Consider the following 13,186-nt stretch of genomic DNA (forward strand, 5'->3'; position numbering starts at 1 on the left):
TATGTTAGCAAGGCTGAGCATCAGCTGCCACTCACCTGTACCTGAAGCAGTGCAGGATGTAAAAGAAGTTTGGCTGTCAGCACTTCCCTCTGCTAAGTCCAAACAGTTCTTTGCTGATATCTTTAAAGAACGTTTACTGTTAAGCAGGTAACTGCTAAATAGGACATGATCTAATTCAGGCTCCTAATTCCACAGCAGGTGCTTAAAAGACCTTCATTACAGGCATTTCAACTCAATTTACCAAATACAAATAAACTTCATTAACTGCTCTACACAATTATTTCCATCAATATAAAAGCACTTTTTTATTCAAGAATTTGTTAGGATTGTTTTTTAAATTGGATCAAAAAAGCACAAGTGCCACAAGAGCAATTTCTGGCTGGAGCAATTTTCAGTTTATTGCATTAATGTAATAGTTGGAATGCCGAATCAAAGGGAAGTATTTTCATTCCACAGCAAAAGCTTTGTGAAGAAGTTTCAGCTAAACTAAACAGCTGACCTTTAGGGCAGCTGGCCTTAAGGGCAGCTACAGAAAGTCCCTGCAGATGTGACAGACTTTGCAGGTTTTGTCTGCTGATCACAGCAGCACACTGTTAATGTCAGCTGCTGTGTCCTGGTGCTTCTTTGCAAGGCAACTGCTCAAGCAAGGATTTGCAAGTAGAAAGTTCAATACAGAGTGCACAAAAAACCCCCAAACAACACACCTCATCCAAAAGCTGAAGAATGACCATCTCTATGGCAACTAAAGCACTCAGCATGCTCATGCCTCACGTAAATCGGCACAATTTTACAAATGAAGTTGGTAGAATTCCGGTTAATGTGAGTAAAGTATCTAGAGACCAAACAGAGTATTTCAGTTGTTAGCACTCAAATCATCATCTATTACTAATTGCTATTGCGTAGGGGAAGACTGCAGACAGCACAGCAGTCTATGGCAGACTATGGGCTGAAGAGACACCAGTGGCTGGCTGTACTTGTGTATCCCAGCAGGGTGCTGGGGTAGTCAGGTCCTTAGTAAGCTTGTCAGGTTGATTATCCATCAGAGCCAACGCCCAGTGTAGTGCTGGGTAGGGCCGAATAGGAAATAGCAGCTTCTTCACCTGTTGTGTAAGTTCACCCTCAGGCTGTGTATTGTTGTGCAGCTGAGCGAGCAGACTGCGGCCTCCAGGAGGAAGAAATGCCGCAATCCCTTTACAATTGTTGGCCTTTACAATTGTTGGCTCTTGCTCGTCTGATTACAAGATAAGATGATCCAACTCACTCACCCAAGCCAACAAAAGAGCATGGACTCCTCACCCATTAATTCTCCTGTTAGCTGAAGTTAACATCAGTGTCTTGTCAGGAGCGCTGTTGGCCTGCTTTCAGATGTGCCTCGGCAAGTATGCAGGCAAGTACTAACTTGGTAAATAGTTTGCTTGCTAAAAAAATCCCAGTCCTGAGGATCTTTACTTGGCAGTCACTGCTTCCACTAATACAATATAGAATAATCTAGGTTGGAAGGGACCCTTAAGATCATCCACCCAGTCCAACCATGCACCAAGCACTATCACTGCAACCCCTAAATCGTTAGACCTGATCACCCAGTACCAGATCCAGACACCTTCTGACCACCTCCAGGATTGGTGACTCCACCACCCCAGGCAACCTAGTCCAATGCCCGACAACACTGACAGTGAAAAGAAATGCTAATATCTAATCTGAATCTCCCTGGTCTGAGCTTTAGGCCATCCCCTCTTGTCCTCTCACTGCAGGCACAGCAGGAGAGATGAACCCCTCCCCACTGAGCCGCCTTTCAGGGAGCTGTGGAGGGCACTGAGGTCCCTCCTGAGCCCTCTCCAGGCTGAACACACCCAGATCAACATGCCAGTCCAACTTGATGTTAGTTGCAAATTTGCTAGTAATAGACTAAACGCTCTCAATCTAGATCATGCCACAAAGGAGTTTCAGCCTCTTTGGTCTTCACTAATCCTCACTATTATTGATACTTCATTTAGAGATTCATTACAAAAGCAACTGCCCTAATGCTTAAGAAAAGAGTTACAGTTCTTTTACTTTAGGATAAGCTTTGACCAATTTTAAACCCTTGCATTCAAGGGAACACTGCTTAGAGCTCTTCTACACTATACACATAAAATGTGGTCAGTGCCTGTGAATAAGGCCAGCAGCAACACTTAATCCAGTTCCTCACTACAGGACAAGCCTGACCCACCACACCATCACAGAGGAGTACTTAATGAACAAAACAACACTCCTGAGACAATCAAGTAGCAGAGCATCTTTCAGAAGGCTGTCACCTAATAGTGTTCATGCAGGTTTTAGTGCATAAGCTTCTTAGAATATTACCAAATTTGCAGTCCTCAAGTTACATACCACAGCTGATAGCTACTTTTGAGTGTACTTACTCAATAAATCTCCATAAAGCAGATTTGCATTCAATAGTTTATTTATAATTGTAAAAGCATAGGTATTACATACTTTGAGTAATTGCATATTTGTTAGAATCTTATCTACTCAGAAGACTGGTGTGTGCAAAGACAAGAAAGTCATGCTTAGATTTCCCCCCAGAAGTTTGTTGCTTTAGTATTTGTTCCCCTGTTCAGTAAAATTTCCACAAAAACAGAGTAAGGAAATATAGACACAGAATAGCTATAGTTATTGAAGTGTATGAAGACAGTCCAACATCATCACATAGCCCCTATAGAACTACTGAAGGTAGATCTGCCTAGTCTACAAAGGACAAAGCCTGGACTAGGCAAGAGTTAGAGCAAAACAGGCAACAAGCCAAGTTACAGGTCACTCAAGCCACTTGCATTTATGGCTTGTTATGAACAAGCAAATTGGTGTCAACTTCATCACATCATTCCAAAAGATATCAATGGGGTAAATATACACATACATATTTTTTAAAAGATACATGTATGTATATACATTTTCAAAATAAGGCATGTATTTATTTCAGGCTCTTAAGACATTTTTCCACACTCTTTTCCTATTAATACAGTATATGTTGCCATTTTATTGCTAAAGAAAGCATACCATCATTGCAAGCAGAACAGCATCAACACTGGCCTTTGTCAGCAGTCCAGTTAATAAGGTTCAAGACATAGATTAATACTATACAAGAATGTTACTGTTACAGAAATGCAGAAGACTAGTTGAATTCTATTAAGATTGCACCAAATCATTCTCTTGACATAGGTCTGTAGTTAACATTATGGGCTAAAAAACAGAACAGCACCATTCTGAAGCAACAGAAAGAGTACCTAAGAGTACCTAAAATTCTACTTCCCCATCTCTACTTAGCTGTTATATTAAAAAATACACAAGGGAAGGATGACGACACAACAAACTTCCTATTCTGCTCTAACAATGCTTTCTTCTGCAAGAAATGATGCAGGACTTCTGAGCTCATCCAGGGGTAAATCCTAATATGAATGAAAATGCACACACCATTATCATTGTGTAACTAATAACAGTTACTTATTAGTGTGACTTACAAGGAGCACTCCCTAAGTTTTTTGTCAGCCTGCTTCAGGGAGATCCAGGTGTTTAACATGTTTGATCGCAGTTTGGCCCACACTAAATGGTTGTTTAACCCAAATATCTGGGCAGCAAACTGGGCAGCTCCTTCAGGTGACAGAGTAGTAGGACAGCTAAGACCTGCAGAGAAGAGAATGCCACTTACTAAAGCATAGTTTATAGTCAAACAAAACATTTTCTTTGAAGAACAATTTAAGACAAGGCTTGTTTCAGTCTCCAGGAGCCACATGACCCAGTTTTAAGCTAGTGAAGTGTCACATGTTCCATTACTTTTAATATGACTGCTTTGTGGCACTTCACACCAAAAGCAATCATGCAAATGACTCCCTTATACAGAGGTAACAGATTTCTGGGCCTCCACTCAAGTTACTGAGTTAAAAATAATACAGGTAAAAATTAGTAGTGAAGTGTTGAGGTTTACTTACACTGATTGTTGAGAAAGATACTATTTGATCTTTGATCATAAGGAAAATGCATCAAAATTCAATTACTTAAATTCCCATCAATATTATTTTCAATTCAAAATAAAAAGTTTAGCAAGGATAAGCCAAGGCTTACTTTTTTAAGGATTATTTCTATGTAATCTTTGCTGTGTCTGTTGGGCTTTTTGCTATTAAGAAGTCAAAGCCTGCATGTGACAGATTTCCACAGACTTTGCTGATCCAGCTGCTTTTCCAATGCTTTGCACCTTGTGTGTACATTAGAACAACAGAAAAATGGAGCTAGATCAGAACAAGAGCATAAGTTGAAGATCATCTTACCACTGGGTAGTCTGAGAGAGGACCACACATCCTGAGTCCCCCAGTCAGCTGAGAGTGGAGGGCAGTTGACAACGGGGTAAGCAGTGTTACCAGACATCACTGGCCCCAAACCATTGCTTCTGCCAGCCACTGCAACAAACACTGTTGGGATTCCATCTCCTGTGGGGAGGAAGACATTTGGAGATAAGCAATCCCCCTTGTTCTCTACCACTTGCTTTCATGGAGCTTTGTCTGAGTTCACAGCTGTGTTTGCAGTCATCTTTTCAATTCCATCACATGGCACTAATATTTTGTGTCCAACTTCCTCTTTTAGAGAAATATCTTCTAAGAAATCTTACATCATTAAATCCCAGCTATGTTTACCAGACACAGCTGAAATTAGCATTTCTTACTCTGCCTCTGAGCGGAAGTCTCGATCAGAGGAAGAGGTGCTGGTTAGCTTTACAGAGAACACAGCCACTAATCCTCTGGCATCTCTAAGTGTTCCTCTCCTTACATCTGAAACAATTCACCTCAAAGTAAGTGTTTTAACTATGGTTACCACATTTGTAGTTTCACCAAGTAGAATGGTATGCATAGAATGTGTATACTCCCACAGAAATAAATAATTCCTGTATCTCCTCTGCTAGGCTAGACACACTTTTGAAGAGATGTTAAGTCTTCTTGGCAAAGAGAGTAATTTAAAGCAAGCATCTTTTTCTCATGGCATCTAAAGTATTAAGCAAGAATGTTTTCATCAAACAGAAAAAACATGGTGGGAGCAACATCTGCCTAATATAACACATGAGAATATTCAATCAGTCAGAGAAAATGTTGTCCTGCCTTGTTTCAGAAAGGCTAGCACCACCAGCAAGGTGCTACAGTAAATCTATTAACATGATCAGGGCTTGGGCAAAGCAGTTCTGATACTGAGATAAAAGCAGAGGTTAGGCTTTGAGTAATGGAAGGTGTGGCAGCCCAGTAGGACAATATATTACTCTACAATTACCTAAAGCAGTCACGCTACTAGCAACTTTGAAACACAACTGTAACACAGCTTGGTGTTCTCTTTAACAAAAAAATGGAAAAACCCCACATCAATCTTTTAAGCTGCCAAGTCATTCTGAAACATGATGCTGTATCAATCCAAAACAGTATTTCTTGGCATTTACCTTCATATTCTGCTTTGATCCTCAGGGTTTCATCTGGCCCTTTGTGAGCAGAAGTCACTCTTAATTCACAAGGAATTCCAAAGGTTGCACATGCCTTTTTTATTTTTTCACAGTGACTGAGGTCAGAAGATGATCCCATTAACACCACAACTCTACCTTGGCTCTTTGTTTTTAGAAGCAACTAGAGAAAGGAATGGAGAGGGAGGGGAGAAATAAAAGCAGTCAACAAGATTGAAGGCACACGGTTATCAAAGTCTAGATGTGTTGTTCATAAAAACAGGTACCTCCACTCTTTCTGAAACCCATTCAAAGTTTCTCTTAACCATTTGCAGTGCTTCAGGAGTCACTTCTTTAAGGTCTCGATAGGACTGGAAAAAGGAAAATAAAAGCATTGAAGTGTTGTGGTTTAAACTCCAGGCAGCAGCCAAGCCCCACACAGCCTCTCACTCACTCACCCACCTGAGATCAGGGAGAGAATCTGAAAGGTAGAATTGAGAAAACTCATGGGTTGCAATAAAGACATTTGAACAGGCAAAGCAAAAACTGCACACACAAAACAAAAGAAGGAATTCATTCCCTGCTTCCCATGGGCAGGCAGGTGTTCAGCCATCTTCAGGAGAGCAGGGCCCATCACACATAACTGTGACTTGGAAAGACAAACACCAAACATCTCCCCATAACCACTTCCTCCTTCCCCCACACTTTACATACTGACATGATATGATCTGCAATATCTCTTTGGTGAGCTGGGGTCACCTGTCCCAGCTGTGTCTCTTCCCAACCTCCCATGCCACCCCCAACTTCCTCACCAGGGTAGCAGTACCAAAAGCAGAAAAGGCCTTGGGGTCTGTGTAAGCCCTGCTCAGCAGTAACAAAAACATATTTTTATTATCAACCTCCTGTTCAGCACAAATTCAAAACACAGCCTCATAAGAGCCACTGTCAGGAAAAATAACCCTACCCCAGCCAAAACCAGCAGACAAAGTTAATATGGTTTGGGTACACAAAAGACTAATTTTACTACTATAATTGGTAAGAATTATTATTATACCTCAAATGAAATATTTGCACAGTTTCTAGCAATTCCAGGCATAAACAGCCTTCTACATTGCAATTTATGCCCATTTACAACACAAAAGACTTTCAGCCACAGGGATATTAAGATTTTGGAAGCTTTCCACAGGGAAAATTTAAGGAAAAACATACAACTTCTTTAAAATTGGATTTCTCATGACATGATTGCCTGCAGTAGCACTGTACCAGCCTAGGTTCTACATGATATTATCATGTACCTTATTTTAGGAGACTGTCAGAGCAATTCACTCAAGCATGCCGCTACATAATTCAGGTCAAGTCAACAACAGAGCAGTTTTTCTTCCCATTTTAAAATTAATACTGCTCCTCCCAGGTACACTTTGAAATCTTCCCCCATGGCCTACAACACTTTCTCTCACAGGGTCTCTCACATGTTGTCTCAACCATGACAAACTCCTGGCAGCAGCATTCCCAAACCAGCTCCTTCATAACTAGTCATCTGGTAATTCAGAGATATTTCTGAAGTATAAATGCTGTAAGTTTGAAACAGAACTTGTCCTATATTTAAACTTGCTTGCAGGCCTCATGTGGGCACAGGCTATTAGCAACACTTTTGGAGGCAACATTATTGAATTCATGGTTAACCAAAATAAATAACAAAGGAAAGCATCCTCACTGCAGTTCCCTCTTAAGTATCACCAGATCTCTACTAGTAGAGGATAATAATAATTAATCTCTGAATAAACTGAGAAACTTGGAGGCAGACCTGGAAACCAAAGCTTCTATTCTTCCCACCTATCTGTTATCAACTATTTTATTATATGTGCAAGTCAGAAATCCTTATCACTCCTGGAAACCCTACACTTCACTATGACAGCTCCAGTCAATAGTGATGTTGGGTATTCCAGCTGAAGATATACAGAGAGAGGATTTTTTCCTACCATAAACCAGATAAATTATTTAATGAGAACAGGTTTGGACAACAAGGGACCATACAAACTACTTTGTAACAAGGTAGGACCACCTAGAAAAAGCCACTCCAAAAGCAAATAGTAAACTGTAGGGTTTACTTTCTTCATTCTTCTCCCCTGCTCACTTGGAAGGTAAAGATTAAAGCACCACCTGTTTGTCCTTTTGCTGGCTTCTGTCTCCTGCTGGCCACAGTCTCCATGAATCATTGTCGATAACATCAGCAAGAACAATTTCTTTTGTCAGCACATTAACACCAAATTCAATCTAAAAAGACAGTAAGAATCCTATTTTAGTAATTATACAGAGATGTTTTTCCTGTCAAAACCAGGATCACAAGAAATTAGATTATTCTACCTTCAGGTCTACAAGAGTGCAGTTTTGGGGCTGCCATGCTTTTTCCAGGATCTCAAAAATGGCTTGAGTGGAACGAGACATAATGTCCACTTCAGTCTGGCCAATTGTAAGTCCAGCAAAACAGAATTTTGCTTCGATTATTTGCTCTTCAGACCACTGGGGATCATTATTAGCATCATCCTGTTAAGAAAACCAGAACAAATACATGATGCAATTTAAGCTTGCTATAGGAGAAAAATAGCCATTAAAAGATACAAGGTTTTGTGTTTTTTCCTAAGTAACAAATGCAGGCTTCAAACTAGTATTTTACAATTAGCATTAAAATAATGACAGTAACATTGAAAACACTTGCTGTAACACCTGACCATCTTTAAGAGTAACAGGGTACACCACAAACACTTTAGATTATAGTTCACCAGATAAATCTTTAAGCACATTCCCAAAGGACTTCAGAATCTTAAAGGACTAGCTAGCTACTTACCCTCACCATACAACCACTGTTTAATTTCTTCAAATATATCAGCACATCTGTTTCAGCTGATATATTAAGCTTATGCCTAAAAAGCCCTTATACCTACATTTTTCTGATTTTCAGTACAGCTTGGTTTGTTATTCTTTGATTGGACTTGGGACAAAACAGCTTTTGGATAAGAATGCAAGAAAACATTAGAATGGCAAAACTACTGAGAGTAAGAGGATTGGTCAGACACTAGCACTACCTGCTTTATCTTTCAGCATTTTAAAGGAGATAATACAGAATTTTAGCTCTGCTTAAGTTTGGTTAACGTCACAGGAAAGGAAACTTACCTTGAAAAACATCTCAATTTTGGGTGGGTAAAACTTATATCCTTCTTTGACACCAGGGTTTCTCTTGAGGAAGGAGCCAGTAGCAATTCTTCTGCATACCCATTCAATTGGGATCATTTCACAGTGAGCTGCTATGAACGCTGTGTCACTCTGTTTCCTGACAAAAGCTGTTTTGATGCCTAAATAAAAAGACAGCAGCTTAGTTCCATTAGTAAGCACACTCCACAGCTAAAACAGTAGTCACAAACATCTTTAATTTTAAGTACATCTGAATCTTGTCCTTCCCTTGACTTAAGGGACACACTAAATCTTTTCATGGTATTTTAAGCCCACTCCAGCCTTGCAAAAGACAAGTATCTTCCACAAGTCATTAACAAAAATAACTTGTAACTCAGAAATCCTATTTTTATAACTTTGTTCACAGAGCCTTTAAAATTAAATCTATCCTTCACAATGTTTTTGTTTGTTTAAAAAAAATAATTAGCAGCAACCAAGTACCCAACCATGTTCTCTGGTGAAAGATTCATTATAGATTGAACAGTAATTGGAGCCTTTCAAAGGAGTAAGGGAGCACAGCAGTCTTTACTACTTTGCTTAATAAAAGCAGATGGGGCAGAGAGAATGGCTTTGTCCTCCCTTTCATCACAAACTAAGTTATTTAGGACACTAGATCTTGGTGATTTATTAGGCAAAAGACAGATTCAGAATCATGTGCCCTCAAACCTGCTGCCACAAGTTAACCTTCTTACATAATTGTAATATGATGGACTACATATTAAACAGGGACAGCCAAGATGCAGATCAGCACCCTAAGTGCAAAATGGCTCTTTTTTCAATTTCACTCTTGAGGAAAGTCCCACCTTTCTCCCTGAGTGCTACAGATAGGTAAAACCCTACAGAAGGAAGGCCTTGTAAGATCATGGCTTAGGCCTGTTACTTTGGCTAAGTAGAAAAGGACTATGGGAATATGACTCAGCTGAGTTAGAGGTAGAAAAACAAATTATATAACCCATGTGTTCACATCATGGGTTATGGTGGTTGGTTGAATAATGTTTGTTATGATTTAAAACTGTGTAGCTGGTAATGGGCTAACTGCCTAAAAAGGCCTGGTTTTTGCCACAAAGCAGCTCTGCAGTCCCCCTGCCTGGGGACTCTGTGCTGCACACCTGACCAGGGCATGACAACTGCCAAGCACAGTCAGCATCTGCCAGGAACAGAAGGCAAAGCAGCTGCACTCAGTCAAACCAAGCAGCTCTACTCCATTCCACTTCCAGAACCATAAAGGAAGAAACAAAAAGGTCTTAAAATATGAACACAGACTCTTCAAAGTTCAGAGCATTTCCTTCAACGGCAGAACAATTGAAATAATCCAATTCACATTAAGGACCCTGATTGGTTCACTGACATTTTTAATCAGTGCAGATGTGTGCTTTTGCTAGGCTGACATTAGCTCTATTCTAAAAGGGAGAGAAACTTTAACAGAACTTCGTAAATCATCACCTCTGAAAGAGCAGGTAAAGAAGAATTGCGCAAGGCAGACAAGCAAACACTCTCTACAACAAGGCATTCCCACTATCTGCATCTACACCACTGAAAGAAGGAAACTGGAGAAGAGCCTCAAAGTTCTTTTGTTGCTTTAAAATGCAGCTGCAGTTTACTCTGCATGTTTTTCCATGGCACCTGTGGAAGTTATGAGTACGAGCCACTCATGGGTTTTTGAGAGGTCAACAGAATGGCTTCTTTATGTTAAAAGTGCACATCTGTAGGATATGAAGTATTTTGACTGTTATCTTAACTATCACCATTCAAGAATTGGGCAAAACATGTCCCTAATTGCTTTGAAATGAAAATTAGACCTTTTAATCAACTGCAAAAATAATCCAATACCTAGGAGGCTTCTTAGTAGTGTATACACAACAGGCTTCCCAAGAAAGCCTGTGACTTAGGATTACACTGAATTACTTGGTATGCATTTCTGTGTGAGTAGTTCTTAAAATATGGGCTGAGACAAAGTTATAACTCTAGAGAAACCATCTTTCTCTTCCCCATACAAACCATGCTAGGTTAGCTATCACAGTTAGCTATCACCACACCTTGTAACAGATACTACAAATTCTAGAGTAACTCAGCTGGTGCCTGAAGCATTCTTGGTGTGAATGTTTCAAAGCACACGGAGCACACAGTTATAAGCAATCTTAGCTAAGCTTAGTAGTGCCTGTATTCTAATACTGTTAGCAGACTCACCACCAGCATGAATTCCTCTTTGCAACTTGCCAACTACTCAAAGACACTCTAAAATGCTTTCTCAAAGCAAAGCTACTGGCTCCATTTTTGGAAGTGGGGTGCTAAACTTACTTGAGTGACTTAAGTTATGTACTCTATAAAACTCACTGCTAGCATCAGGGAGTTTGACTCTTTTAAAGTAAAGATTAAGCTCCTGATATACTCAATACAGACTGATAAATGTATTTTGCAATGTGGTCCTTGCAAGTGTTATGTGCAAAGCTTACAGAAAGTTTATGCTGCTATAACACACAACTGGGGGGGGGGGGGAAGACACTCTGATTTTATGTTTCAGCTTACATACACAGATTTCACAATGCCTAGACATAGTGTGGTAGTACCACTAACTAGAAGTGTTCTATGCATGCAGATGTAGTAAAGCAAGGCAGATGCATCCAGCCCAGAGTTACAGGTAAGGAGGTGTAGGGTATGGAAGACCTGACAAAAGCAGAGGGGAGGGGGATTAGAGGCGTGTCCAAACAAGCAGGAGAAACTATTGCAGTTATCTGCAATAGATTACTGCAGATACTCTCGTGTTCCAAATGAACAAGTCAGTCACCCAGCTCTAAAGTACCAGAGAGAAAAGCATAATTAAAGGCTAATAAAAAAGAGACTAAAAAAACATAAAAGCCTCAGGGCAGGTTAAACTTTTATAAAACAATACTGTTTCGTAATAACGTCTGTAACATGCAAGCATACACACTCTGCCTTTTAAATACTGACCAGCTTCCTGAAGCAGCTGAAACACACAGCTTGTCGTTGTGTTGGAAATGGCAGCCTTCCCTTCCATTCGGTCTTTCCTGGCTGCGTTTCCCGCCGTTATTTGGTCTTTTGACTGCATGAGAACACATCCCGGGATATCTGGCAGCTCGTACACTTCTTTCGTTTTACCTTCATTAACTTTTTTGCCAAGCTTCAGGTCTAGAAGAACAAAAAAACAAAACACAAAAAAAAAAGTCATTTTTGCATCGCAAAGACTTGTTTACTTCCGCACGCAGAGCCACCCCGACCACGAGGAGCTCCCCGAGCCCCGACCCACTCAGGCCGCGTTCCCCCCGGCAGCGAGGCCGAAAGCCGCGCTCAAGGCTCCCGCCCGGTGCTCCCGACATCACGGGGGCCGCGCCAGCCGCAGCTGGCCCGCTCCGGCGGTGCCCCGGCCGCCCCCACCGCCCCGAACAGCCGGGAGCTGCCGCCTCAGCGCGGCGGCCGAGAGCCCTGCTGCTTTTCTTTTTCTTCAAACTTCGGGGGCACTCCCGGAGCTCCGCCGCAGGAGCAGCGCGGGGCGGCTGTCGCCCCGCATCCTGCACCTGGAGCTGCCCCCGCCACCTCCCTTGCAGCCGTGCCCACCCTCGCGTACGAGCGACTACGCACTGAAAAATAAAAATTAAAAACCCAAAACAATTTAAAAACACTCCGGGAAAAAGTTGGTTCTCAGGCACCTATACCCCAAGCCACTGAGCGGGCACCGGCCCCCCGAGAGCGGAACCTCCGACCGACCGACCGACCGACCCACCCCCGACGGCCGCCCGGTTACCTGATGCTGCGGGGGCCATGGCTGCGGCGGGAGCGGGCGCGGGCACCTAGAGCACAGGAGAGAGCCTGAGCGCACGCCGCAGGGCTCGGCCGCCGAGGTAAGAAGGGGCCGGCGGAAGGGGCGGGCAGCCCGGGCAGCGGGCCGCCACGCCGCCCGCCAATCGCCGCCCTACGCCGTGGGGCGGCCCCGCCGAGCCCCCCGACCGAACCCCGGACGGCAGCATCACCTCCCCGACCCCGTCCCGTGCAAACACGGCCCCGGCCCTCTGCCCGGCCAATGCCGGCGCCACGCCGCGCCCGGGCCCCGGCGCCCCGCACCCTCACCCCGCGGGCAAACATCCCCTGGGCCTGGGGCGCCCCGAGGCGTGGCGGGCAGAGTGGAATCTAGGGGAGGCGGGGCCGGGTGAGGCGGCGGAGCGGGCCGGGGGTGCGGTGTCGCCCCCCCCGTATGTAAATGAGGCGGGAGGCGCCCGGCGGGCCACCGGGATCCCCGGGCGGAGCGGCGTTGTGGGCTGAGCGCGCCGCCGGCAGCAGCGCGCGGGAGCCGCTGGAGCGGGACCGGGACCGGGACCGGGAGCTGGAGCGGGGCCGCCGCGCCACCACGTGCTGCCCGCGCCATGGAGCTGGAGGAGCTGGGCATCCGAGAGGAGTGCGGCGTGTTCGGCTGCATCGCCTCCGGCGCGTGGCCCACGGAGCTGGACGTGCCCCATGTAATCACGCTGGGACTGGTGGGGCTGCAGCACAGGTAAG

The 13,186-nt window shown here is 43.4% G+C and overlaps 2 protein-coding genes across 8 annotated transcripts in view; one reads left to right on the top strand and one right to left on the bottom strand.

Annotated features, from left to right (window-relative positions):
• Positions 1-2,425: 2,425 nt before the first annotated feature.
• PAICS (phosphoribosylaminoimidazole carboxylase and phosphoribosylaminoimidazolesuccinocarboxamide synthase) overlaps positions 2,426-13,186 on the bottom strand; it is a 41,376-nt gene continuing 30,615 nt past the window's right edge. For 5 of the 7 annotated variants that reach the window (XM_071432320.1, XM_071432318.1, XM_071432321.1 and 2 more), the window contains 9 exons: positions 12,438-12,483; positions 11,627-11,824; positions 8,621-8,799; positions 7,814-7,993; positions 7,610-7,723; positions 5,737-5,820; positions 5,453-5,633; positions 4,302-4,460; positions 2,426-3,660 (listed from right to left, as the gene is read on the bottom strand). In XM_071432320.1, coding sequence (XP_071288421.1) covers positions 3,494-3,660; positions 4,302-4,460; positions 5,453-5,633; positions 5,737-5,820; positions 7,610-7,723; positions 7,814-7,993; positions 8,621-8,799; positions 11,627-11,824; positions 12,438-12,483 — 1,308 coding nt within the window. In that variant the 3' untranslated portion in view covers positions 2,426-3,493. Of the gene's footprint in view, positions 3,661-4,301; positions 4,461-5,452; positions 5,634-5,736; positions 5,821-7,609; positions 7,724-7,813; positions 7,994-8,620; positions 8,800-11,626; positions 11,825-11,942; positions 12,116-12,437; positions 12,484-12,760; positions 12,841-13,186 lie in introns of those variants that run through there. The other 2 variants (XM_071432324.1, XM_071432323.1) reach the window with 2 other exon arrangements.
• The window catches only part of PPAT (phosphoribosyl pyrophosphate amidotransferase), a 43,132-nt gene continuing 42,996 nt past the window's right edge, over positions 13,051-13,186 (top strand). Inside the window, exon 1 of the mRNA XM_071432325.1 lies at positions 13,051-13,181. Coding sequence (XP_071288426.1) covers positions 13,054-13,181 — 128 coding nt within the window. The 5' untranslated portion in view covers positions 13,051-13,053. The remainder of the gene's footprint in view (positions 13,182-13,186) is intronic.

Source organism: Agelaius tricolor, unplaced genomic scaffold (genome assembly GCF_023055355.1).
Source record: "Agelaius tricolor isolate 1412-34295 unplaced genomic scaffold, bAgeTri1.0.p SCAF_8, whole genome shotgun sequence".
Taxonomy (NCBI): Eukaryota; Metazoa; Chordata; class Aves; order Passeriformes; family Icteridae; genus Agelaius; species Agelaius tricolor.